This window comes from Sminthopsis crassicaudata, chromosome 3 (assembly GCF_048593235.1).
Source record: "Sminthopsis crassicaudata isolate SCR6 chromosome 3, ASM4859323v1, whole genome shotgun sequence".
Lineage (NCBI taxonomy): Eukaryota > Metazoa > Chordata > Mammalia > Dasyuromorphia > Dasyuridae > Sminthopsis > Sminthopsis crassicaudata.
In genome coordinates, this window is record NC_133619.1 from 526,457,154 (window position 1) to 526,484,909 (window position 27,756).

General features: G+C 37.3%; 1 protein-coding gene across 1 annotated transcript in view; it reads left to right on the plus strand.

Moving 5' to 3' along the window:
• ARHGAP20 (Rho GTPase activating protein 20) overlaps positions 1-12,788 on the plus strand; it is a 157,827-nt gene extending 145,039 nt beyond the window's left edge. The window contains exons 12-15 of the mRNA XM_074304311.1: positions 3,300-3,409; positions 5,283-5,472; positions 6,872-6,980; positions 8,045-12,788. Of these exons, the coding sequence (XP_074160412.1) occupies positions 3,300-3,409; positions 5,283-5,472; positions 6,872-6,980; positions 8,045-9,891 (2,256 nt within the window). The 3' untranslated portion in view covers positions 9,892-12,788. The remainder of the gene's footprint in view (positions 1-3,299; positions 3,410-5,282; positions 5,473-6,871; positions 6,981-8,044) is intronic.
• Positions 12,789-27,756: the final 14,968 nt, after the last annotated feature.

Consider the following 27,756-nt stretch of genomic DNA (forward strand, 5'->3'; position numbering starts at 1 on the left):
TTCAAATTAAAAGTTTTCTGGTGGGGTTTGTTTGTTTGGCCTCTTTTTCTAAAAGTGACTTTTAAAGCAACTAATGCTCATTGGTGATCATGAAAATCTGGAAGGATGTCACTTCTACAATGATAGAACCAGTTTTGGGTTCTTTCAGAAGGTTAAATTAACTAGCAAAATTAAAACTTCCTGTTGCTCATGAATAGCTCTCATCAAAGAACTATGGCATGAAATTTAAGGAAGTTTTGTAGGGAGTTTTTGGCTTTTTACCCACACATCTGTCAGTTTGGGTTCACCATTGCCTTTCTATGTCCCTCTTTCCAAAAATAATCAACTTATTAAACTACAAAGTAGTCTATTACTGTTGGGTGTTTCATGTCATAATTTGTACCCTCTCCCTGCTTCTACCAATGGGTCTGAGTAACTCAAAACTCCTCCTAATGAGAGATCTGATTGTAATATAGCTAATACAAGTGCTATCTTGTCCTTGTCACTACATTAACTAAAAATAGATTTCCCTATCTACATAAAGATAAAATACTCACATATTTAGAATTAAAAGTTCTAGTCTGGCCCCTCATTTTACTGTTTAAGGATCCTGAGACCCAGAGAGATTGTGATTTGTTCAAAATCCTAGAAGTAGCATGAACAAGATTTGAACCCAGGTCCTTAGATTCCAAGCCTTTTTCCCTGTCTTATGCTACCTCTACTCTATAAGACAACTTACAGTAAGATATGTACTTCAGGTTGGCATTTCTTTTTGGTGAATTTATCTGCAGGGGATTAACTCCCACTCATTTACAAAGATTCTCCTTCCCTTAGTCTCATCCTGTAATCAAGAGCACATTTTTTCAGTGGTGGTTAACCTTTCTTGGGTATGATCTTTGGCCATGAAATAGTTGGTTAATTCAGTACTTCTCAACACACATTCAATGAAGAGTCTACTGGGTACAAGGCCCAATGCTAGCCTCTGAACCTATAAAGTCAAAAATGTATGTTCTTGAGGAACATAAAGTCTGTTTAGGGGTTGGGGAGAAGAGAGCAATGTTCTTTACATAGAAAAGTGAATAAAAACTATATGCAAAATAAATTCAAAGGAACTTCAGAGATGTAAGGAGAACACTTTTATAGATATGGTTCTGTGTAGGTCTTGGTCTGCCAGGTTCATCAAAACTATAAGAAAAAGAATTGATATATGTAAAGTATGTGAAAATTGACAAAGCACTTTATATGTAATACCTTTTTTGATCCATGATCTAGCCACCTGAGCTCATTAGCCTCAAATGAGAAAATAGTAATTTGGTATGGAAGGTGAAAAAATAGCCAACAAATGAATGTTTGATGATGGGCTCGTTCCCAGAGACCCTAATGACTGGCCCCTTTGGAAATGGTAGTGTTCCGTTCTTATGCTCCAAACCCCCATCACATTTTCGAAGGATCTAATGTTTCAGCATCCATGTGAACATATAGGCCGGTAACCAGCAAGTCAACTTTATGAATGGTGAACAAACCAGTTAGCACATAGAGAACACTAAAAGCAATTTACAGGGTAGGAGAGAAAGCACGACCCTGGGGAAAAGAAGCCCATATTCCAATCAAAAAGAGTAAGTGAGTCACAACTGTAGCCAGCCAGATTTCACTATAGGATAAAGTCCAAACAAGCAAGGACTAATATGGAAGCACTGCAAAAGAAAACAGTAGATATTAGACAGATGACGACCACTTCTACACTTAGATCCCATCTCTTCCTCCTTTTTTTAGATTGTCAGGGAACTTAGACATCCCTGATCTGACAACCAGGGATAGAAATGGGCCCAGACAGATTGGAAAGAATACCAAGAAGATGTCATGGGTACTAAAAACATGTGTCAAACTCAAATTGAAACAAAGGCCATTAAACCATACATAAGGATCCCTACAGGCTGCATATTGATTTAGAAAACTACATATTAACATGATGTATATCTTGCTGTATGTCATTTGTTTTGTTAACTATTTCCCAACTATATTTTAATATAATTTGGGCTGCATTTGGGAGTGCTGTGAGCAGCTTTGCAAGCTGTGTGTTTGACAGTTCTGCTGTAAACCATCCCTTCTTCCTACGAGGCCATAGATACAGTAAAGCCCCAATGGTTTTTCTTGAGATCATCATTACTAGGGGAAAAAAGTATCAGGCTACTTAATCACCTTTGGATGGAAGCAAAGAAAGGTGTGCACAGTCTTCTATGACACCCTTGACAGTGGTAGTCTGGTTTATAGCCTAACAAAGCACTGTAACAGCTATTCCTCAGACTAGCACTGGATAGTTTAAGTATCATAAATTAATAGGACTGAGTAAGTGTTTTTCCTCACCACCTTAACTTTATGAAGTGTTGTAAATATTCCAGGCCACCCCTTTAGTTAGCCAGTACTTCCATTGTCCTCATCTGTGCCCAAGTGCCCTGAAGGACATTTAGTTCCATTCATGGATCTGCTTAATTCTAAGCTTGATAATTCCCTCCATTTTTTTCTGATTTTGAGAGATGTATATGTTCAGGTTCCGGGAGTTGTGAGGCACAAGACTGAATGTAGAAAACATTCAATAGGAAACTTGTGGGCACACATTGTGCACGCTATGAGTGTGTCTGTGTCTGTGTATTAAATAAGTCCCCCTTCCGAGCCAATCTTTTGTGCTCTTTTAAAAAAAGAAAACAGAATTAATTCTCTTAAGTTGTTTACTCCAAAGAGGAGTTAATTCAAACCCAGCAGTGTTTTTATTTAGCACCTATCACAAGTACTTTGCTCTATAGTGCTTAGCTCATCCTAACAAAGTAACAAAAATTGAACTGGTTTAATCTCTTATTTAATAATGAAAGGATAAGGAAGTAGGTATACATGTAGTTTATTTACATGTTTATTGCTTCTGTTGAGGAAAATAAGACGGTAGTATAAATAAGTAGACTTATAAACGAACAGTCATGGTAAAAATCTTTTTAAGATACAATCAGCCAATTTTTAGTAGGATTTCCTGCAAAGCTGTGGTACTTTTTCTCTTCTAGATAGTAATTCAAGTTGTAATTATATTTTTCATCTGGGAAAAAAAACTGAAATGAGAACACGGACTCATGGGTTCACATCAGTCATGGCTAAGACCCGAAATCTAATTGTCTCATTTGAGTTTAGGATGATTGAGAAAAAGAAGGAAATAGGAGAGGCAGTATGTGCACTGAGCTTTTGTCATTTTGTGTGTGTGTGTGTGTATAGATAGATAGATATTCTCTCATAAACATGATTCTTAAAAGTATTTTTTTTCCTTTTCCTTAATAAAGGATTTTCTTCGGAACATTCCAGAAAGTATTTTTTTATTTGATCTCTTTGACCAATGGCTCTCCATTATGGATCAAGGAAATGATGAAGAGAAGATAAACGAAGTTCAGAGGTACTTGGGTCATTATTCAAAAAAATGCACTTAAATAAAGCAGACTTCAGGAATGGGAATGTGGTCTTGTCTGCTAAAAGAGAGTAGACTTCTTCAAATACTTGGGAAGCCAATTAAAAATAGATTGAAAGATGCCACTATCATTGATGTTGATCTGGGACACAGGACCATGAAAAAGCCTCTGGGTGTTTGAATCAGAAACAGACATCCATAAGGCTATCAATAATGTGAATGTCCTATTCTCTTGGCTTTTTGATATAAATAAAGCACATATCTCACCAATCAGATGGAACTGGCTTCATCAGCTGGCCACCTTTCCCTTTGACCCCAGAAGACAAGAAAATGATGAATTTTAGGGTAATAAACCACCCAAAATTCTCCATCCAAGGGGAAAATCCTGGCAAAACTGGTCCACTTATATCAGCCGCTGTGCCGGTGTGCAGGAAGAAGTCTTCCTGACATTTTTTTTCCAAAGCATGCTTTTTTCAGTGGTGTGAAACATCTCCTGGGATCACTATTATGTTCCTATCACATTGTGTGCTATTTAGATATATCTGCTCACTCCAATTGTTTCCCTCAATCGTTTTCAAAATGTGAGGATTCGATCACCTGTCCACTATCATTTCTAGAAATTCCCTGCTTTGGAACAAAAGCCAATGTCAGGAAAAGGAAAAGACATAGAATTTGGGGTGGGGAAAAGTCTGAAGCTGGGGAAAGACCAAAAATCACTCAAAACTATGGCCATGAGACAGACTGCTTACCAACTTTGGGATGGGAAAGGGAAAGGAAGGAGAGAGATGTAAAATTTGGAACTCAAAACTTTTTTTAAAAATGTTTTAGTATGTAAGGGAGGGATAAAAATAATTTTAAAAAAGAAAATACTTGGAGTTGGAAAGTGGGAGAAACAGTAAGGAAACTCATATCATTGAATCCTAAGGGCAGGGGTATATAAAGTGTAAGAAGGCTGAAAATGTAGACCACCATATATTACCTTACCTTCCATAGGCATATAAATGTATTTAAGCACATTGATTAAGTTTGATCACAAAGGTGCCAGCATTCCTTTAGAAATAAAAACATGTCATCAAGGACTTCCGCATTCCCTGCCTCCCCACCCTGACCCTGACCCTGGCCCTAATGATGCTCCAAAAGCTGGTCCAAATAAACTGGTTGGTCATGGTCCAATATGATTTACAACTTGCCTGTTAATAGGGATTCGGAGTTCTGTCTAGGAAGCTGGATAGCAATTTCCTACCCAGGATATGAAGTTCAATTAAAGACCCAGGAACTAGTAGAGGAACAAACTCACATGAGAAAGTGGAGCAAGGGAAGGGAAGTGACTTTTCTGCAGACAGAATGTAGAAGTTGGAGAAAGTAAAAAATGAATTCTTTGGATAGCCCTAGGAGTATTAACTGGCAAAGGTTGGCTCTCACTCATAGATAGCATTCCAGTGTTGCTCCCTTGGAAATGAAGTAACACATTAAATTTAATTGCTGTTGAATTTCATCACTGTTTTCGTGAACTTTTTGTCTCACTCTATCCTGGAATGTTACAGGTCTGGTAGTGATGGAGAGTGTGTGTGTGTGTGTGTGTGTGTGTGTGTGTGTGTGTGTGTGTGTGTGTGTGTGTGTGTGTAAAAATTCAGTTGTGAATAAAATTTATCTCAATTAAGCTACATTGTACTGGTTTCAAAAAATATTCCAGGCAGTGTATTTTTACGACAGACATTTCTGCATTCTTTTGCACTTTGATTGGGCTGTGAATATAGCATATGAAAAATACACTGTTTTCTTTTCTTTTTTTTTTTTTAAGCAAGTTCATAAACCAAAAGATTTTTTATAAGAACACCTTTTTTCCTCCTCCAATTTTTAGGCTCATAAACCAGCTTCCTAGAGCCAATCTCCTTCTCCTGCGATATCTATTTGGAATGTTGCACAGCATCGAGCAACAATCTGCATTCAATCAAATGACAGCTTTTAATCTGGCAGTGTGCATTGCTCCCAGCATTCTTTGTCCTCCACCATCTGTTAGTCCTGAGCTGGAGGGTGAGGTCACTAAAAAGGTACCTTGAGTTTAATTTTCCCCCAAGCATCTAAGGACACTTCCAGTGTTTTAAATCTGAGCATCAGTTTTTAAAGATATGGGATATACATAGATCTAGTCACTTGCATGTTGTAATTTATCCAGATAGTTTAACCTGGAGTATTTTTCATCCCAGCCTTCAACAGGAGGGTTGTGAAGAAGTTGAATAGTCATAGCAGTGGGGTCATTTCTCCCCTTCGAGCTCAGGGGGTAGAATAGCACCTGAACTGTGGAGAGAAAAGACTCCTATGTTGCCTTTCAACATTCATCATTGTACTTGGTGCTGGAGATGCCAGGATAAAAACAAAGCAGTTCTTGTCCTTGAGGAATTTACATCCTGTAAGGGAAAGCATATATATATATATATAAAAGTATGTGCAAAATGTGCAAAATACAGATATATTGTCACTTGGAGGAAGAGGTAAAGCAACTAGCAGCTGGAGAATCAGGAAAAGCCTCTTATAGCAGATGTAGCTCTTGTTTTCAAATGGCATTGTTAACAAACTCAGTTGCTTTTTCTAGATGTTCTCCTAAATATCCTAGCTGTGTAATCTGAGAAATAATCCAAAGGCATACCAAAAGGAAGTATTACACAGACAGACAGACAGAGTCTTCACAGTGGTGGCCACAAATTGATAAGAGAAACACACATATTTATACACATATCTATATACACATATATACAGAGAGACAGAGAGCCCATGGGCCAGAGCAGTAGATAGAGAGATAGATAGATAGATAGACAGACAGACATGTATACACATATACACACACATATCTATATAGACATACATACAAACAGAGACAGAGAGCCCATAATGTCAGAGCTAAAGACAGACAGACAGACAGACAGACACACACACACACACACACACACACACACACACACACACACACACACACACTCACCTCTCTGTGGGTGTCTCTTAAACACATAAGAAAGATGGCCTCCAACTATCTCCACCCCTTTCAAATAAACTACGAAGTTTATTCCTTCATGGGTTTGTGATTTCCCATTCTCTGTTATTAAAGTGAATTAAAATGATTTTTATCTCCTTGGTATTTTACAAACTAATAAGAAATGAATCATTTCTGCTTTCCTAAACATATATTACTTATCTCAATGTGAGAAGTGTAGATACTAAGGCACTAAGATTAGATCTTATGGAATTTCTATAACTTCAGAATTTTAAGTCTGATTAAAAATAAAAAGTCATCCTGAATCCTCTTGTCTCCACCCCATACTAAAAGCTATTGCTAAGAAACTTGCAAATTTCTTCTGTCCTCTTTTGTATTTGTGTGAGATTGGGAAGGCATATGTTAAACAAGGAGCAGAAATTATGAAAAATGCCATCTCCTTTTTGTTTTTTCTATTACAGGTTTCTCTACTTGTACAATTTCTAATTGAAAATTGCTGCAGGATATTTGGAGAAGAAATCACTTGCCTCTTGAAAGAGATTTCAATCAGTGATCAAGACAATACCCCAGGTATCATGAATCTTTGGATTGCTTTTTACCTAAAAATACGCCTAATATCTGTCAGTTGCTCCAACACCATTAGGTTGCTTAAAGTTTAGTTTTTAGTTGCTTGAAAATGGAGTGCCCCTGAGACTTTCAAAAGAACTGAAAAGTAGACTGAATGACAGAGGAATCTAGGATGATATTAGGGGGAAGCCTGGCCTACCAACATTTTCATAAGACCCCCTAATTTGTTCACCTGCTAAGAAGCTGCTGTTTCTAGCAAGGTATTCAGGAATATTTATACAAAAAAAAAGTATAAGATATAACCCTTCTCTAGAGTAGCTAAGAATGGCAAGAGGTGTTTATCATTTCTTTTGGCAAAGAAGTAGGTAGGCAGCATGATATGTCAGGAAAAGCATTGAATTATGAGTCTATAGACCTAGCTTTTTGTTAGTTTTGGATAATGCATTCATTTACTCTGTGACTTTGAATGATTCATTCATTCTTTTGCACCATGGTTTCATCTGCAAAATGAAATATCTTAACTATATCTCCAAAGTCCTTCTTGAGATAAAACTACAGCATAATTTCCCCTACATTCCAACCTCTCCCCCCCCCCACCTAGTTACCATCTCTCCATAAAGCTTAGCTGTTCATATTTCCCTATTAGCATCTCCTTCAAAAGGTTGGGGTGACATAGGCAGTACCTGGGTACTTCTGGCATGGGCCACCTTCTGTTTTTATTTTTTCTTTGTTTTATGACTCATCTTTATTACACTGAGAAAATCTTGTTAGAGGGAAGGAAACCCATTTAGTCAAGGGCTTGGATAAACAGAAGACTAGGAGAAGTGTTTCTACCAAAATAACCAATGTCCTTGTTCTTCAACTAAAATGGGAATGATTATAACTTCCCTTTTCTTCTGAGGAAAAGTTCAAAAAGTACTTCAGAAAACAAAAATTCAGGAAAAGATGTTTTTTTAGTTTGTTTTTAAGATTTGCCATAGGAGAGCACTATTATTAGTATGATTTTTATGATTGACACTTATTAAATACTTGCTATGGGAGCTAACTCAATTTTAATTCTTTGTCAGGTGTGTCTGGTCTCCAAATGAATGATTCTTCTTACGACAGCTTAGAAAATGAGCTGAACGAGGAGGTAGATGGTCCCTGCAGTGATCTGGTAAAGATGGGTCATGGCAGCCGAAGCATGGATTCTGTCTTAACATTGAGTGACTGTGATTTGGATCAAACTGAATCAGAAGGCATTTTAACTCTGAGTGATTTTGACTTGGACCAGCCTAAAAATGAAGAAATTCCACAGAAACAACATTCTAGATCCAAGCCACTGAGTATTCCAGTGGCATCTAAGGTTTCAGAACAAGACTGTCCCAAGAATGTTTCAGCTGGCAGAAACACACTTGGGTACCTGTCCACAGCGGCAGAAGCGCTGAAAAACTGGAGGAGACGCAGGCGCTGTTCCGAGCCCACTATAGACTATTTGGATTCCAAATTCATCTCTCTCAGGGAGTTTTATCAGAAGAAGCTTCGCAAGTCTAGTTGTGATGCTATTATCTCCCATCGAGATGAAGAGGGTCCTAAGCAATCCCACCCCTCACAAGGAGGGTTTAATTCAGTCACTCCAACTAAAGTGGAGAAGAAAAATTCTACAAACCAAAACATTAAGAAAAAAGGTTTTTTTAGTCATGAAGGTACTCCAGTGAAACTTCCCTTCAAATCCAAACCTGTGGCCATCTCATTGGCATCCTGTAGTAATAGTTCCTTGATGGATCATTCCAAGAGCCAAACCCTTGGACCTGATCACTCAAACACAGTACTTGGACTCAAAAGTCTGCAAAAGCACAGGCGCTGCTCAGAGCCAAACATAGATTACCTAGGCTGCAAGCTCACCTATCCCAGTGGGGTTTCTCCAAAGAACTTAGAAAAGATAAGCTGTGATGTCAGCTTCTGTCTTGGTGATGAAGATTATCTCAAACGCCACCAGTCTTTGCAAGTAGAAGGTCAGAAATTGATTAATCAGAGTTTGATTATGGGAATCGAAGTGGGTAAGAGTAATACCTCAAACCAAAATGAAGAAAAGATGTCACCTGTTATTCCACCGCGGTTAAACATTTGCTCAAGAACTAGTTTTTCTAGTTTGTCATCACCAGGCACATCACCATCTGGTTCTTCTGTAAGTTCCGAAGATAGCGCTTTTTCCCAGATTTCTGAGAATTCGGTCTTTATTCCGACAGAAAACTCTTCACCAGTTGATTGCACTTTTTCAGCCCTAAGGAAAGAGGGGGAGCTCTCAAGTGATTTCTGCAGTCCTTTTTCTGAAATACTCGACACTTCCCCAGCATCAACCAGCAGCCACCCACTTTGTGTTAAAAAAGACAATGCAAAATGGTCTTCTCAAATGCAGTCTTTAACTCTTCAACCAGGTACGTGGTTAAGGAATGGAGTGGCCACTTTGAAAAACTGGTCCCTCAAAAAGAAGACAAAGGCCTCTGGCCAAGAGAAAAAGAAAACAGATTCCATAAGAGGAACATTGGAGCAGCCATCATCTTCATTTCAAATCTCAGAAGCCAGTTTGCTCGAAGGGAGACAGGTGGATACTCCCTTGAGAAACTCCAACTTAGAAAGTGCTGCTGAAACTGATGACCAATGTAGTAATCCCTATGGATGCCAGAACCCTGAGGACCAGGATAACACTGTGCTGACTACAGTGGATAACAGCCTTACCTACCTTATGACTCTAAGCAAGGAAGATGAGGATGACAGGGAGTGTTCTTCTGGTGCTCAACCCCCTGAGAATCCCTCTCTCAGCTGCTCTTTGACCATTGGGAGCACAGATGACTCAACCTCTGATGATGAAAGTCCAGAAACTCTTCTGGATTTTTTTAGGGATGAAGTGGGACATAGAAACAAAAACATTTAACCAAAGTTAAGACTGTAATATACAATGGAATGGCTGGTTCATTAACTTAAAAGATAATAGGTGCAGATTCTTTAATTATATTTAGTTGCATGTTGTAGGTTGCCTAAGGACAACCATAGTTTACTTTTAGTGTTAATCAAATGTTTTTCTTTGAAATGCATTAAAAGTCCTTTGTGGGGGAGGAAGAGGGAATGTGTTTTTCCTCTGGGTTCTAAAATTGGGTCTCTGAGGTGTTTGGCTCTTCTCTTTTATAATCAGTAAGTTGGATTCCTATTTATGTGCATTCTGAAATATTCAAGACATCATGAAAGAAGAAATATTCTCTGTTGAAGGAAATCTTATGTTCACATCTTGTGACCAGCAACCTTAGACGTAGATCAAGGAGCAGCAAATTAAGCCAGATGGGAACCAGGAGCCAGAAATTATCCCTTTTCAATGAGGTGTTTATATTAAGGGTTCAGAGACAGATGGAAAATCCAAGGGAGTAAGCATAGTTCCACATAGGTAACAGCCAAAATCTCTGATCATTGTCTATGACTTGGAGTCATAGCATCTCTAGATAGAAGGAACTCTCTACAAGCGAGACAGAGACCCAGAGAGGCTAAGTGAGACTTACCCATGTCACATGGATAATAAATGGCAGAGCCAAGTTTTGAACCCCACACCTTCCCTTTGAAAGGGAAAAAAAATGTATATAAATGACATCCCCCAAAAAAGTACATAAATGTATGATGTAAAGATATTTACTGTGAAAGTACTTTTAAAAAATATTTTCCATTTGAGTAAGGTGTTTTTACTTATTTTTACTATTGCTGCTTTCATCCTCTTAGTCACTTTCATTATTCTCTTATGGAAAACACAATTCCAGGTTGCACTCAGGTTTTGTGCAAGTTAGATTTGGAAGAGAGTATTTTGATAATTCACAGAGGCCCCAAAAGCCAGAGCTGTGAGAAGATGGTTACAGATCAATTCCCATAGGTTCTTCCTCAGTCAGGATATCAAGTGGAATTCTTTTCTTTCTGACCTTGTGTCCATCTCCCCAACAAAGCACTTTGTTTAAATCTCTCGTGCTATTCATACCATCCTATGCTGTACTAGTGAGTCCTATGTACTTGTCTTCTCCCTTGCCTGAATTGTCAGTTCCTCAAGAACAGGGATGGGGTCTTCATTGTAGCCTCCCAGGGCTCCCATCAAGGTTAGTGACTTGCACATAGTTGGTTCCTGATCAACATTTATTTAGTCAAATGGGTATCTTGTTCTTTGTAATTCAAAGGTGATAACCACTCATGGAGTCTGGCTGAACCAGTATCTAAGGCTGATGTACGGCTGAGATCCTGCTCACCTTGCACACATGGTCTTGTTTGTTCAGAGTGCTGAAGATGTTGTTCCTTGTGATTCTGACATCTCTCTTCTCAAATTGTCCAAAGCCTTTTCTCTAAAAGAGCTGTCACATTCCAATTGCTGCTTTTAGGGGTCCCTGGGGATACTGAAAGCAAAGATGAGAGGGTTAGAAGAAATAGAACAGACACATATAGGTGTTGGAAAGGAAGACACATCCTGTTTTCAGATAGGCAGACAGTCATTGTGTGTCTGCCTTTCTGATTGCCAGGACTTTTTCTGCATCCTGACCCCCTCAAATTTATGGGTAGTGAAAGTTGGGGTCTTCATTATTTTAAACCTAGCTCACCACTGCATCTTTGGACATGACTTCCTCCAGAATAATCAGTTGCAATTCTCCTCAGCTGGCAGCCCCAATACCTAGTTTTGTCATCCAGCATGAATATTTGCTAACCCAAAATTTTTCACCCTTTAAAACTCAAGAGTCTAAAATGGAAGCACTTTAATTTTCCACAAGGTTCAACTTTTCAACTTTATGATGTGTCCTTTCCACTGACAGCTTCTGTGATCAGGCACATCTCAATCCCTATCCATGAAGAATTGCCCTGAACTTTTTTTTGTCACTTTGTTCCACCAGCAAATGAACTCTTTGCCCAAGAACTGGCCATTTTCCATGATTTTCCTCCATCCAGTTACAGAAAAATTCTCAAAGCAAGCACCTCTTCTGTTATTTGCTATCTGACATCTCTTACCCAGACTGCTTTTTCAATGGCAGAATAGTGTTTTCTCCAAGACAAAAAAGTCCTTTATTATTAGTTGTAAGTGCTACTTCTGTTCATTGAACAAATATGTGTTAAGCATCTACAGCCAGATGCTGTATGCCAGGATAGGGATTACAAGTATAGAAACTATCAGTCCCTTCCCTCAAAGCTTCTGCTTTTCTACTTAAAGTATGTGACCATGTCATTGCCCACAAAACCTTGATTCCCTGCCATTAATAAGCATAATCTAGAAGTTGACTTCTTCAAACTTGGAAAGATCCCATTCACTGGCCATTTCAGTCAAAGGATACCAAGTCTGCCCTAGGATCACTTATATTAAGCCTCATAAGTGTGTCTGTGTGTGTCTCTTGTGGTGTAGTTATTAGGATATCTGTGAAATTACCAGAGGCTTCTATTGACATAAGGAAATGCTGCTGTCAAAGCTGTGGATAGAAATGTGACTGTGGCTTGTAATATCCTCTTAAAAAAGAAATTGCTTTCTGTTTATAAAAATTTTGGTTCCACAGTTTTAATCTCTTCCATTTATTTCATAACAGAAAAAATCCAACAACCCAATTTAAACTATAGAGGAAATACCGTTCCTAGATGTCTTATCAGTAACCATTCCTACTGGGTAGAAATCGTCTCTTGTGCTCCCTTAGCTATTCTCTTGATGTTTAAATGTGAATAGTTTGTTAATATGGCTGTAAAGTGTCCTATTGTATGATTTGCAGGCAGAACACACGTCATTTTACTATACTATCATCTTATAATATATTAAACTGATGCTTTATCTAAGATGCTTTGAGTTTGTATAATATATCTTGATAAATTTTACTACTATATGTTATGGAATAAATGTGTATTTTTGTACTTGCAGAAACTGCTGCTAACTTTTAAAATTGTCTGATTGTAAAGGCACTGATGATAGATATGTATGAAGTCCATGCTGTATATTAAAATAAAAACAACGTTCTCCAAAGTCAAAGACAGCCAAATCAGTCAGTTAACAAGCATTTACTAAGTGCTTATTTAAATTCTAAATAGTAATAAAGAAAGAAAGAAACAGCACAGGGCATTGTGCTAAGCATTGGGCATACAGTGAAAGGCAAAAATACCCCCACCTCCACAGAAGCCCACATCCTAATGGGGAGGGGAGGACTTATAATGTGTAAACTGTACAAATAAGAGATTTACCGAGGAAATTGGAGGTAATCTATACATGATCCCACAATACCACAAAAGAGGAAATAGTGTTCTAAGAAGGAAGTTACATTCATTTCAGCTGCATTAGAAAAGAAGCTAAAATTAGCACTAAAAAGCTTAAGGGGAATATCAAAAGAAAGATATTAGCACTGGGAGGGATTGGAAAAGACTTCTTGCAGAAGGTAGTTTTTTAGCTGAGACTTCAAGGAGGCCAGAGTAGTGAAGTGTGTATTCTATTTTTATTTTTTTATTTTTTGCTGAGGTAATTGGGGTTAAATGACTTGCCCAGAGTCAAACAGCAAGGAAGTGTGTCTGAGGTCAAATTTGAACTCGGGTCCTCCTGACTTCAGGGCTGGTGCTCTATCCACTCCCCCAGTGGATAACTGCCAGAAGAGCTGCTCCAGAAGAATGCATTCTAAGTGGGGAAATAGCCAGTAGAAAGGCATTGTGGTCCAAGGAATAGCAAAGGAGTCAATGTTGGTTACCACATTGTGTTATACAGAGAGGAGTAAAGATGTAAGAATACTAGAAAAATGGGAGGCTACCAGTTATGAAGGACTTTATAAGCCAAACCAAGGATTTTACATTTGATCATGGAGGTCATAGGTAGCCACTGGAGTTTATTAAATGGGGCAGTGCTCCTGGGAGAGGGCAGCTTTGTTAACTAGAAGGGAGCTTGAGCTGGGGCACTAACCTGAAGGCTTCTGCACTAGTCCAGGAGTGAAGTGGTAAGGACTTGTACCAGAATGGTAGCAATCAGAGGAGAAAAGGTCATAGCAGAGAAATCATTTGAAAGCAAATTCAAGGGGACTTGGCAATAGTTACTGGGAAATAGTTACTGCTTTTTGCAGTTTGTTTTGTAGAAATTGGGCTTAATTTTCTGTTTACTATTGGTGAAAATTTAGAGAACATGAGAAAGGCATGGAGCCATGTCCCAGAATTTCCAAGGTTCTTCCAGTTGTAAAATTCCAAGAATTTGGGTCATAATCTGAGATATATCTCCAAACAGACTTCTGGCAGGAAGGTTGTTTTTTTTTTTTTTTTTAATGCTTTGTGCATTTTTAAAAAATATTTTCAATTTGTAGCAAAGAAGTTACATTTTAAAGACACGAAGTTTTTCTTTTTGCTGGCATAGTGTTTTCATCACAATCCTTGAATCTGATACATTCTGAGCTCTCTATCGGTAGAGGAGCATGAAAATTGCTTGTGTAAATCTGAGCCAGTCTGACCAAAATGCAGCATTTTCTGCAGTTTCATACCAGAGACGTCAGTATTTGTCATTTACTATGTGTCCATTTGTATATTATCTACTAGCATTAATATGGAACTTGAAGGTCCACAAAGTACCTTACATATATTTATTCATTTGCTCCTCATAATTCTATGTGGTAGTTGCTATTCTTGCCCCCATTTTGCAGATGAGGAAATAGAGGCAGACAAAGTTTAAGTAATTTGTGGGATTTGAATGTGGTCTTCCCTATTCCAAGTTCTACACTAGCCATTGTACCTACTACCTATTGCACTGGAGTCTCAAACACACATGGAACTTAGAGTTCACTTAGTTCAAACCCTTAGCAAAAACATTCAGGGACTTGGAGAAAGAGAGACTAGATAGTCCAGTGGACTGTCTAGCCCAGGGAACCTTCTCAGAACACAAGGTTTTTAAATGCATAAAATACATTTCATGTTTGAATTAAAATAGTTATCAAAATATTCTAAAATATTTGCAATATAGTCATGTATCTAACGGTAGATCTGATAACTATAATAGTTTTCAAGTAGTGATAAGGATAAAAGATATTTCTAGATATCTGCAACTGCAGTGTAATAGGAAAATATCTGATTTCTATTGGTAACAAAGTCATAGAGATTGCTAATCTTATTGTGGTTTGTTGCATAAATGAAGAGAATGCTTTAACTTTAGAGGTTAAATGAAAATAAAGATAGCTTTTTTTTCTTTTGCCAATTGTGAAATCTATAAGAATAAGAAACCTACTCAATGGCATTCCCAGCAAGGGCTTTCCCATCATCTGCTTAGATCCCTGGTAGTAACTGCCTCCAAAAGAGCCCATTCCTTTTTTGGAGGAAGGGGAGAATAGAATTGTGATCTGTTACAAATGCAGTGCTGCAAGTTCTCTACCATTTATGCTCTTAGAAATTTTGCCTTAGGTACAAAGAGGTTAAATGAAAGGTCACACTACTCTGTTCGAAATGGGACTGGAACCCAGATTCTGACCATAAGCTGCCTTTCTCTCTATGCTAGCTCCCTCCTCTCCCTTCTTTTAAACAACTGTTCCCCCTCCCCCCTTTTTTGGCTATTTGAGCAACAAGAAGTAAGCATACTCATAGTGGGCTTAGCTAAACTGCCACAGAGACATTCAGGTGGAAAGTAAAGGAAATAAGCAATTATTACAGGGCCTACTATGTTCCAGGAACTGTGCTAAGGACTTTTAAAAATGTTATCTCTTTTGATCCTCACAATGTAATTCTGGCACGTAGGTTAAGGAAACTGAGGCAGACAGGTGAAATGATTTCTGTAGTAAAATTTAAAACTCAGACCTTCCTGGTTCTAGGCCCAGTGCTCCACTGTTCTACTTAGCTCCCTCTGAACAACAAAATAAGACAGGAAGAAAAATCACTCTGAAGGCATTCTGAATGCCCAAATCTAAGATGAAAGATATCTCTGTGAGGACAATTGCTACACAACTACTAATATAATGTCTGATACCACTGCCCTATAGAGCTAATGCCATCTTGGGCCTGTGAGTTCAAATCTGGACTTTCTGTGTGACTGGGAAAGTCACTTAATCTCTGCCTGCCTCAGTTTCCTCAACTATCACAGCAATGTTGTAAGGATCAAATGAGATAATATTTGCAGAGTACTTTGTGATATATAAATGCTTATTCCCTTTCTTTCCTTCTCGTCAACTGTGATAGATTTGCCAATGTGGCATTTTGATTTGAAGGGGGGAAAGGCACTTTACTGCATATTATAAATTTATGAAATAATTTGCTTATAGAATTTGTGATGTCTTCCTTTTCATCTTGTGGAAGATTGAATTGAAAGGCACTGGATATATGTAATGTCTTGCTAATACATTTTATCTGTCTCAAAAAAAACTAAGTTCTTTGTATATTTGTATTGATGTCTCCAGTCTAGGTGTTGGGATTTTTTTTTTTGCAAGATTTTAACTCATCTTTTCTTAAACCTGCCATTTATTAATAAATTAGGAGGGATATCTTTGTAAACATTTCAGTATAAATCCCTTCACAAAAACAGCATAGATAAACCCAATAAATACTGTTTCATAATTCCAGAGATAAGTCTTCATAAAAAAGTTTCTTAGTTTTCTCCTTTTGAATACAGTATCTTTGAGAACAGAGAAATCTCAGTTACTCACTCAAAGAGAAAGTACTTGGTGTACTTTGCTCCCTAAATCAAGTGTGGGTTTCCTGACCTGAGATATATACATATATATACACACACATATATATACACATATACATACATGCACACATATATACATACATATATATACTTATATATATACACACACAGTGTAAACTTTCATATATTACACAGTGTAAACTTTCATGTATTACTTTCAGTTTTCACAACTATACAGGGGGTGCTTTGAGCCTCAATTTGGCATAGCTTTAGATGTATAATAGGAGGCTCAGGGCCATAATGTGAAAAAAGAGCATTTTGAAGTTCAAAAGAGAAACAAGGATAAGCTGACACTGGCTGCCTGCAGGACTGTGATGGAGATAACCAATAGGATCTGATATGGAGCAAATATGAGATTTCAGAGGTCTCAAATCCACTTTTATGCACTATTTAATTTATTGACACTAGTAAAGATTTTTATAAGAATTAAAGAAGCCATGTCATTGCAAATTAGGTTTTGAGGACATTTATTATGACTTAAATACCAATTGTCTCAATCTAGAATTGATTTTAGAATACAGTAGTATAGAATTTGGGGTAGCTGTGATGCACTAGATAGAGTTCCAAAACTGAGTCCAGAAGACTCCTCTTTCTGAGTTCAAATCTAGACTCAGAGATTTACTGGCTATGTGATCCGGGGTAAGTCACTTAACCTTATTTGCCTCAGTTTCCTCCTCTGTAAAATGACCTGGAGAAGAAAATACCAAAAATGACTCCAGTATCTTTGCCAACAAAATTCTACAAAGAATGGAACATAATTGAAAAATGGTTGAACACAAAATTTAGAATTATTGTTTCAATCATAGATCCTACCTCCCAGCAAGGTTTCTGAGGAAGGAAACCAACTTTAAAACCCAAGCGGTTGTAAAAATTGTATCTGACCGTTTTATTTTTTGTGAGGTAAAGAAGAGGAAGTCAAGACTACAATGATTTATTTTTGAGGCATATCTCTATTGAATACTATCTACATGAGACCTGTGCTTACACAGAATTTTCAAAGACATATTTCAAATGGAGTTAAGATATTTTGGAGAGAAGTAAATAGATATGTGATTTCAGTGGTATAGAGAAGAAACTGGGAAAAGAAATTCATTGTATCAATTCAGATTCGCACCTTCTTTTAGAGAATTGCCTGGATCCCTGAGAATTTGTGATTTGACCAGGGTCATAGGAGCAATATGTCAGAAGTAGGACTTCATCTCACATTTTCCTAGATTGAAGGCCATGTCCCTATCCACTACACCATGTTTCCTCCTCAGAATTTACTATTTAAAAGTCAAAGCAAATCATTATTCCTTAAGGATCTCTTGACTAACAGGTTGACTATAAAACAAATGTGATTTATAATAAGTAGTAAATCAGTATTTTAAATGGTGGGGAAAGACCTCTATCCAGAATCAGAAATCGTTTTTGTCCAGTCATGTCTGCCACTTTGTGACCCCATGGACCATGACCCACCAGGGCCTTATATCCTCCATTATCTCTCAAAGTCTGTCCAAGTCTGTGTTTGTTGTTTACATGGCACTAGCTATCTATCTCATCCTCTGCCTCTCCTTTTTACTTTTACCTTCAAAGTTTCTCAACATCAGAGTCTTTTCCAATGAAACCTGCCCTCTCCTTATGTGGCCAAAATATTTAAGCTTCAATTTCAGTATTTGACCTTTCAATGAATAATCTGAATTAATTTCTTTAGATACTGACTGGTTTGATCTCCTTGCTTTCCAAAGGACTCTCAAAAGTCTCCAGCACACAATTCAAAAGCCATCAATTCAGGGATGCTCAGTTTTCCTTAGCATCCAATTCTCACAGCCAAACATTGTTCCTGGAAAAAGCATAGCTTCGAGTGTATGGACTTTTGTTGGCAAGGTGATATTTCTGCTTTTAAGCATGCTGTTTGTATTTCTCATAACTTTCCTTCCAAGGAGCAAATATCTTTTAATTTCATGACTACTGTTGCTTTCTGCAGTGATCTTTGAGCCCACGAATATAAAATCTGATACTGCTTCCATTTCTTCTCTCTTAATTTATCAGGAAATGACATGACCAGTTGCAAGATCTTAGGTTTTTTGATGCTAAGGTTCGAATCAGCTTCTTTTACCCTCATCATGAAACTTCTTCATTCCTCTTCACTTTCTGCAACAGAGTGATATCTTCTGCATATCAGAGACTGTCATTATTTCACCTGTCAAACTTAATTCTGGCTTTTGACTCAAGCCTGGCATTTCACACAATGCTCTCTGCATATAAGTTAAATAAATAAGGTGATACTGTGCAGTCTTGTTGTGTTCTTTTCCCAATCTTAATCAGTTTCAGTTATGGTTATTGCTAAATTTTGCAATAAGAAGCTCATGATCTGAGCTACAATCAGCTCCAGGTCTTATTTTAACTGACTATATAGAGCATGTTCACCTTTGGCAGCAAAGTATATAATCAATCTGATTTCTGTACTGACCATCTGTGATGTACATGTGTAGAGTGGCTTTTGGGATGTTCAAAAAGCATGTTTGTTAGGACCAGCAAGTTATCTTGACAAAACTCCATTGGTCTCTGCACTGCTTCACTTTGTACTTCCAAAGTAAAATTTCCCTGTTATTCTAATTATCTTCAGATTTTTTACTTTACCATTCCTATCCCCTATGAGAAATGTGACATCTTTTTTGTGTTATTTCTGGAAGATGTTGAAGATCTTCATAAAACTGATAAAATTTGGCTTCTTCAGCTTCAGTGATTGGAGTATAGACTTGTATTACTATTATGTTGAACTGTTTGCCTTGGTTTTGAATAGAGATCATTCGGTTATTTTGAGATTAAATTCTAGGACTGCTTTTCTCACCTTTTTATTGTCTATGAAGATTACTCCATTTCTTCTAAGGGATTCTTGCCCACATTAGTATATGTAGTCATTGAATGAATTAAATTCACCCAAATCCATTCATTTCAGTTCATTGACACTCAATATGCCAAGGTTTAATGTTTCCATCTCTTATTTGACCACATTCAGCTTACTTTGGTTCAGAAATCCGGGTTCATGGAACTCCAGGTTCTTATACAATATTGTTCTTTATAGCGCTGGACTTTCCTTTTGTCACCAGATGTATCTGCAGCTGAGTTCCCTTTTGGATTTGGCCTACCCACTTCATTAGTCCTGGAGCTACTTTTAGTGGTCCTCCACTCTTCTCCAGGAGCATGTGGGACACCTAACCTGAGGAGCTCATCTTCTGGTGTCATATCTTTTATCATTTTAAGACTGTCCATGGGGTTTTCTAGGCAAAGGTACTGGAGTAGTTTGCCATTTCCTTCTCTAATCTTTTGTTAGAATGCTCCACTATGACTTGTCTATCCTGATAAACCTGCATGGAAATTAGTTCTGTGAGCTTACAAGCTCCTTCGTCATGACAAGACAATGATTCAGGCTATCAGGGGTGGGAGGGGGACTCAGAAGACCTGGGTTCAAATACCAGCTCTGCTACTTGCTACTAACATATCTGAATGACTCTGGGCCAATCTTAAATCTCTTTGATCCTCAGTTTCCTTTTCTATAAATCAAGATAATAATGACTACTATTTTTTTTTGTTTGTTTGACTGATTTCTATCTATACTATCTACTTAACAGGTTTGTTGGAAGTCAAGTAAGATAAAGTCAAGTAAGCCAAGTAAGATGAAAATTCTGTGTAAACTATCAAGCACCATAGAGATATCTTATTATCATTATTGTAATACCAACAGTCATAGAAGTCAATGTTACAGGAAGAATTTGAGGCAAACATTTATCATGAGCCTTTATTGAAGGCAAGTATGATGTTAATGGAAATAATAATAATAATATTTATATGGTGCTTTAAGGTCTGCAGTGTTTTATATATATATATATACATGTATGTATGTATATGTATATATGTACATATAAACAGATATGTACATATAATCCTCACAACAACCCTGTGAAGTAATAATTACTATTACCATCCCTATTATAGAGATGAGGAAAGTGAATTGCTAGTCAGCATCTGCAGCATAATTTGAACTCAGGTCTTTCTAACTCCAACCCTGAGTTTAATTGACTTGTCCAGAGGGTCACACCACTAGCAGTTGTCTTAATCTGGATTAGAACCCAGCACCTTAAACCACACCATTACTATAATACATTCTCTGCTAAGTCAATGTGGGTATAATTGTTCCAAAGATCATATAACAAAGTGACCCTGCTGTTCTGAGGAATGAGCTCTGTTGATTTCTGAGAATCGCCGCACAAAAGCATAGAGAAGAGGAGGACATGAGGTATCAGGAATCAGGAAATGGGCAGAGCTGAGAGAAAAGACTGGTACATTAGTATGAGAAGGAAACAAAGTGCATGAAATCTGTGTGGAGTGAGAAAAGAGTGCAACACAGAAAAGGGTTCAGAAGCAATCAAACAGAAGAGAGTAGGAAGGGTAGAAAAAGTAAAAACCAAGTAAGAAATGAGTGGCTCTGAAAAGGAGGGCCATGAAGGAACATGATGTCCTGGCCAAGCCTAGACTTATGGTGAGGCTACCGTAGGAGAGGATCACGAACAAAACAAGCACGTCTCTGGGGTGTACAAATGAAATTAGATTTAAAAGTTAGGACCATTTGCCATGGGCACTGGTTGAGAACTTAGTTGACTAGCTCATTTAAGTCACATCCCCTCAATTTTGAGGAAAAAGAGAAACCAAAGTGAAGATCCAGAAATGTTTTGATGACTAGAAAATAGGACTTCTGGAATGATGTGTCAAACAGTTAGTTATTTAGTTTGGAAGATAGGAATTTAACTGGTTAGAATCATAGAACTAGAGGCAGAAATGACTTCAGGATCATTTAGGTCAATCCTTTTTTTTACACATGGAATAATTGTGGCCACCAGAAGTTTAGCAAGTAATGGAGTTCAAATCCACAATATTTGACTCTGCTTTACTACACAAATTTTTTTTTTACAAGTTGTGTTGCTGCTATAATTAAGAGTAATAATTCCTTTGGGATAGTTAGGTGGTGCAGTGGATAGAGTTCTGGGACTGGTTTCAGAAAGACTCATGTTAAAATCTGTCTTCAAACACTTAGTAGCTGGGTAACCCTGAACAAATCACTTAATCCTGTTTGCCTCAGTTTCCTAATCTGTAAAATGAGCTGGAAAAAGAAATGTCAAGCCATCCCAGTATCTTTGCAAAAAAAAAAAAAAAAATCCAAATGAAATCAGGGAATCATCAAAAGAACTGAAAAACCACAAAATATGTACCTGCTAAAGAAGAACTCATAAGATCATAGAATCTAAGATTTGGGGTTGAGGAACTTGTCCAGGGGTCATACCTCTGTTGTCTAAAGTTGTCTAAAGCAGTTATCTAAAGTTTTGAAAATCCTAATGATAATATGATGTATAGAGACATACATGAGAGCTCTTACCAACCAGCAATAGAGGGGGATATTTTTGAATATATGAATTCTTCCAGTGACAGCCTATGTGAGTACTTTGCTCTGGGCATAGAAATGACTCTGGGTACTCATTCAAAGACTGTGTTCACTGAATGCAACTGGTAGATTCTACTAAGCTGGAAAGGCTTTCAGTAAAAGTCTAGCTAAAGGCAATGATGCTTCTTCATTACCCATAATTGATTTCCAGGAGGTGATTTGCAGGAGGGCATAGCAATTCACAAAGATTGTCTACTAAAAGAAAAGGATTACAATCTGTTAGTGAAGGGCCTATATACTCTGATGAAATCACAGATTATTGAGGTATAGAATGAACTCCACACAAAAACTCAACACAAGCTAAAGCTTGGGGTACATTTACTGTGGATCTTTGTAGATGACCTTGTAGAACACTGGCTCCTATTCTGGGAAGTCAACTATTAATGTCATAATATTCTCTTTGGGTCACTCTGGTCTGAGATGACTTTGTCTTTCTCTGAAAAAAAAATTAAGGTGATACCTTGTGATCTATTCTTGGTGGGATTGGACTTTTCAGACTGAACTAAAATCAGAATCAGGAAAGCACTTCAGAGCCCATCTCTGTCACTTAGTATTTGTGTATGATTTTAGAAGACTCACATAACCTCCCTTGGATATATAAGGACATACAATAAGAATGTTAGGCCACTGACTGAAATGATCCCAATGAAGTAAATTTGACTGCCTTTTTTTTTAGTAGAAGGGAAAGAGACCTGTCTTTATTGTTTTTATTTAACTTTTTGAAATATTTTGACATTTTTTTCTCTTTCCCACTTCCCTCATAAATTAACATAAAACATTAAAAAAAAAAACATAACAAACATGCATAGTCCAGCAAAACAAATTCTTACATTGGTCATGTCCAAAAATGTGTGTCTCCATCTGCTTTTTAAATTCATCACTTCTGAAAGGAGTTTTTTTTTTTTTTATCCATTTCTTAACAGGTGAACACTTCACTTAGTTTCTTTTTTTTCTTCTATGAAAAGAGCTGCTATAAATATGTATGAAGAAAATAATAGCACCTACTTACTAAGGTTATTGTTCAGGATTAAATGAGGTAATGTATGTAAAATGCTTTAAAAACCTTAAAATGATATGTAATTGTTAATTGTTATTATCAACTTCCTACTCTAGGAAGTCAACCATTTATGTCATATTATATTATATTCTCTTTGGATCATTGTGTGGTCTGAGGTGACTTTGTCTTTCTTTGAAAAAATTAAGGTGATACCTTGTGATTTATTCTTGACACCTTTTGATGCTGAACTGGAGTTAGAATCAGGAAAGGAGTTCAGAACCTATCTATGTCACTCAGTATTTATGTGTATGATTTTAGATAAATTATTTTTAGCCTTAAATAATGCCTAATCCTAAAGACCTAGAGATTGGTTTCATTCCTCTTTCATAAAGTTAGGCTTATGTTTTGCAGTGTCTTTCCCAATAGCCCTATTCAAAAAAAGAGACTAATATGAACAGGAATTGTTTCATCTCCATAGCTTGGAAGTCCAAGTTATTCCAAGGAACCTAAAAGAAAATCAATTAGATCTGGAAGGGCCCCAACATTTTACAGATGAGGAAACGAAGAACAAGAAAGGATGTCATATGATTTATCCAACATTATTATTATTTTTTGGTTCAATATCATAATTTCATAGATAAAGAAGATAAATTCCCAAAAGGAAGTGACTTGCTTGTATTTCCATAAATAAATAATTTACACATTATTATTATTAGGCAAGAGATTTTGGGTTAAGTGACTTGCCCAAGGTTACACAGCTAGGAAGTACTAAATGTCTGAGGCCACATTTGATCCCAGGTCCTCCTGACTCCAAGGCTGATTCTCCATCCACTAGGTGTGATAACCTGTGTTCTACTTGAAGCAGTAAAGAGGCATTTACATAATAATTATAGGGTGCTTATAGATAGCACGTGCAGAACAGGCTGTGGTGATGTAATTGTACTATGGTTGGCACATGCTCAGTGTGCTGTGGTGATGTAATTGTACTATAGTTGGCACATGCTCAGTGTGCTGTGGGGATGTAATTATACTAAGGTATTTAAGGCTGAGAGAACTTGAAATAAACAGACTCCATATTTGACCATCCACGTGGGTCCCTGCCTCATCACTCCTCCTCCAAGACCAAGGACTTGGGCTGGTCTCTCCAGAGAGCTAGTCTACATGGTACATTTTGGCGCCCAATGTGGGGCTCTAGAAAGCATACTACACTAGGGGTCCCTTGCCCAATACTATTAAAGCACTCAGTAGAAGGAACAGAATTTGGTCTCAGGTACTATGGTACCTTTTCACTTTCTATGGTATTATGTTATGTCTTGTTGTTTAATCATTTTCAGTCATGTCTGACTTTTCATGACCTCTTTTGGGGTTTTCTTGGCAAAGATACTAGAATGGTTTACCATTTCCTTCTCCAGTTCATTTTACAGATGGGGAAATTAGAGCAAACAGAGTTTAATGACTTGCCCAGAGGCATATAGCTAATAATGTCTGAGGCTTTCCTGATTCCAGACCCAACACTCTATTTACTATACAATCTAACTGCCCTAAGTGGCCTCAATTTCTTCTTCAAGCCCTTGTTCCTCAGTTCTATTCAGTTCCCTATTCATTTAATAAGTCAGTATTGACAGAAGGTTGCATTCCCCATTCTATAAAGAGAAGCAAGTTATTACCTCATCCATGACCTGATCTCAGAGTTGGAAGAGACTTAGAGACCACCTCAACCATCTACCGACAAAGAATTTTTTCCACAACAGTAGCAACAAATGTTCATTCAGCTTCTACCTAAAGACATCTTTAAAACAAAACAAAATAAATAGTGATATGTTTTAACTTTTATACCACATACATTCCCCAAATTATCCCTTCCACTCAAAGTTCTCTCTCATAACAAAAAATAAAAAAGAGAGAGAATGGGAAGAATGGGAACAGTTTAGCAAAACTCACCACTCAACCAATTGCAACATTATATAAAGTGTCCACATCTATAGACTTTGTGTGCTGCTCCCCACCCCATTCTCTGCAGAAAAAGTGCATATGTATTCTCCCTTCACTTTCCATTCCTCTGTATTCTCTCTCTCTCTCTCTCTCTCTCCCTCTCTCTCTCTCTCTCTCTCTCTCTCTCTCTCTCTCTCTCTCTCTCTTTCTCCCCCCCCCTCTCTCTCTCTCTTTCTCTCTCTCTCTCTCTCTCTCTCTCTCTCTCTCTCTCTCTCTCTCTCTCTCTTCTCTCTCTCTCTCTCTCTATATATATATACATATACATACATATATAAACATATACATATATATATATATGTATATATATATATATATGTCTTAAGATTGGATCTCCCTATTTCTTCCAAGATGGAGGTACAGCATCCAAGCATGGACCTGATCATGATTGACACATGAACTTCGATCTACTCTATTTTATCTCATCCAGTTTTCCTCTCCTTAGAAAAATATTGCCCCTAATCACCCAGCTTTTCTGGGCTTATAATATTGAGGAGGTTGGATTTAGAGCAGAGCCTTGATCTATTTAACAAAGTTCATAACAACCAAGTCAAACAATTCATCAGTCTCAGTGTCCCCAAAACAGAAATTATAAGTATGCATCACTCTACCCAGTAATATTTATAATTTCTTATAGCAGAGTAATCATTTGTAGAAATTCATGTATCATAATTTAGTCATTCCAAAATTGATTGCGTTGCCTAATCCTTTCTACTACAAAAATCCTGCCATAAATATGGTACTTTGTAGCAATGAGATCTTTAAGTCAAAGGGTATAAACATTTTAGTGATTTTCTCACTGTAATTCCAAACTCTTTCCTTAATGATTGGCCCAATTTACAGCTCTACCACCAATGTCAGCTGAAAATCTCTTATATAAGAGAACTGACTGTCTATTAAGGTAAACTATTCAGATGTTCAAGACAACTGACATGCCCACCTATATCTTCTCTTCTCTAGGCTGAACATACTACATTAATCCCATTAATTATTGTATGACGTGATTTCCAGTTGATATAGGTAGAGGAGTCCCATCTGTTTTTATCCTTTCGATAGCAACAATTCTTCCTTTGAATTCCATGGAAACTACTCTAAAATGAAATTAAGGTTCTGTTAACTCTAATGGTAGCTCTAAGAACAAGTGACAGAACCATGAATTATTGGGTTAATTATCAACTTTTTCATAGAGTTTATAAAAGATGATGGAGAGCATTACACTTTTGGCATGGCAGATCATGATCAACAATCCAGTTTGTATTGTGTTTCACAAAAGAGCTGGAAAAGTCATTCACACATTCACACATTCACACATTCTCTCCTCTTGTGGGAGTCTCTGATATCCTGGGCCTTGTCCAACTATTTTTAGTCCAATCTAAAAAAAATTTTTTTTTGTTAAGGTTCTGCATATAGAATCTATTTGAATATTTCAAAAGGATGGTCCCAGGCAGCCCATGACATTTTTGACAATTTGTCAGACAAATTTCCTTTATATTACAATAAGTTATGCCTTTCTGTGTGTTACATATAATTCTAGTTATGTTCTCTGGAGCAACACAGAGCAAGCCTCCTTCCTCATTAGAATGATAGTCCTTCAAATGCTTGAAGATGGCAATTATTACCCTCCCTGTCTCCAGAGTAAGCAACCACAGTTTCTTCGATGGCTCCTTATATGAAATGGTTTCTAGACCCCTCTCTGTCTCAGCTCTTATCTTCCTTGAGGATGTAGTTCAAACATGCTCTCCTGTATGAAGTGCCATTCCTCCCAAACTAACTTGTATTTAACTATTTCATACATATTTGTATTTATTAAAAATATACTTATGCCCGATTTCTTTTTAGAAGATTTGTTTCATTGCAAATAGGAACTCTTTCTCACCAAAAACATAACATTTCTAACATGTCTAAAACCATAAAATTTCCCCTAAAGACTTCTCCTCCACACCCTGTTTCTGACTTCCTTTTTCCTATGGTTGGCAATGCCATTCTGCCGGTTCCCAGACACACAAGCTGGATGTCATCCTCACTCCTTCACAATCTCTCAACCTCCTCCTCCCCATATCAATCTACTATCAAAACCTTTCATTTTCACCTCTGCAACATCTCTTCAATATATCCTCTTTTCTCTTCTGACACTATCACTACAAGCCCTCACCTGAAATATTGAAATAGTCTGCTGGTGGATCTTCCTGCCTCAATCCATTCCCTAATCAACCACTAAAAACTATTTTCCTAAAATACAAGTTGGGCCATGTGACCCCTTCTCAATAAACTCTAGGGAATCCCTATTGCCTCCAGAATCAAATACAAAAATTTGTCATTCAAAACCCTTCATAATCTAAACCCTTCCGTTGTGTTATACCTTCCACCCCCTTCTCCACATGCCCTTTGATCCGGGGACACTGCTAGCCTGGCTATTCCATGAGCAGGATATTCTAATCTCTTGATTTAATGCATTTTCTCTGGCTATTCCTTCTAGAGAAGGGACTTCTTTCCAGCTACTTTTAATTCTGGTGCCTTTCTCTTTTAAAATTATTTCCTATTTATCATGTTCATGGCTTGTTTGTACTTATTTGTTTACTTATTTTCTCCCCCATTCCACAGTAAGCACCTTAAGGACAGAGACTGTCTTTTGTGTGCCCATCACTTA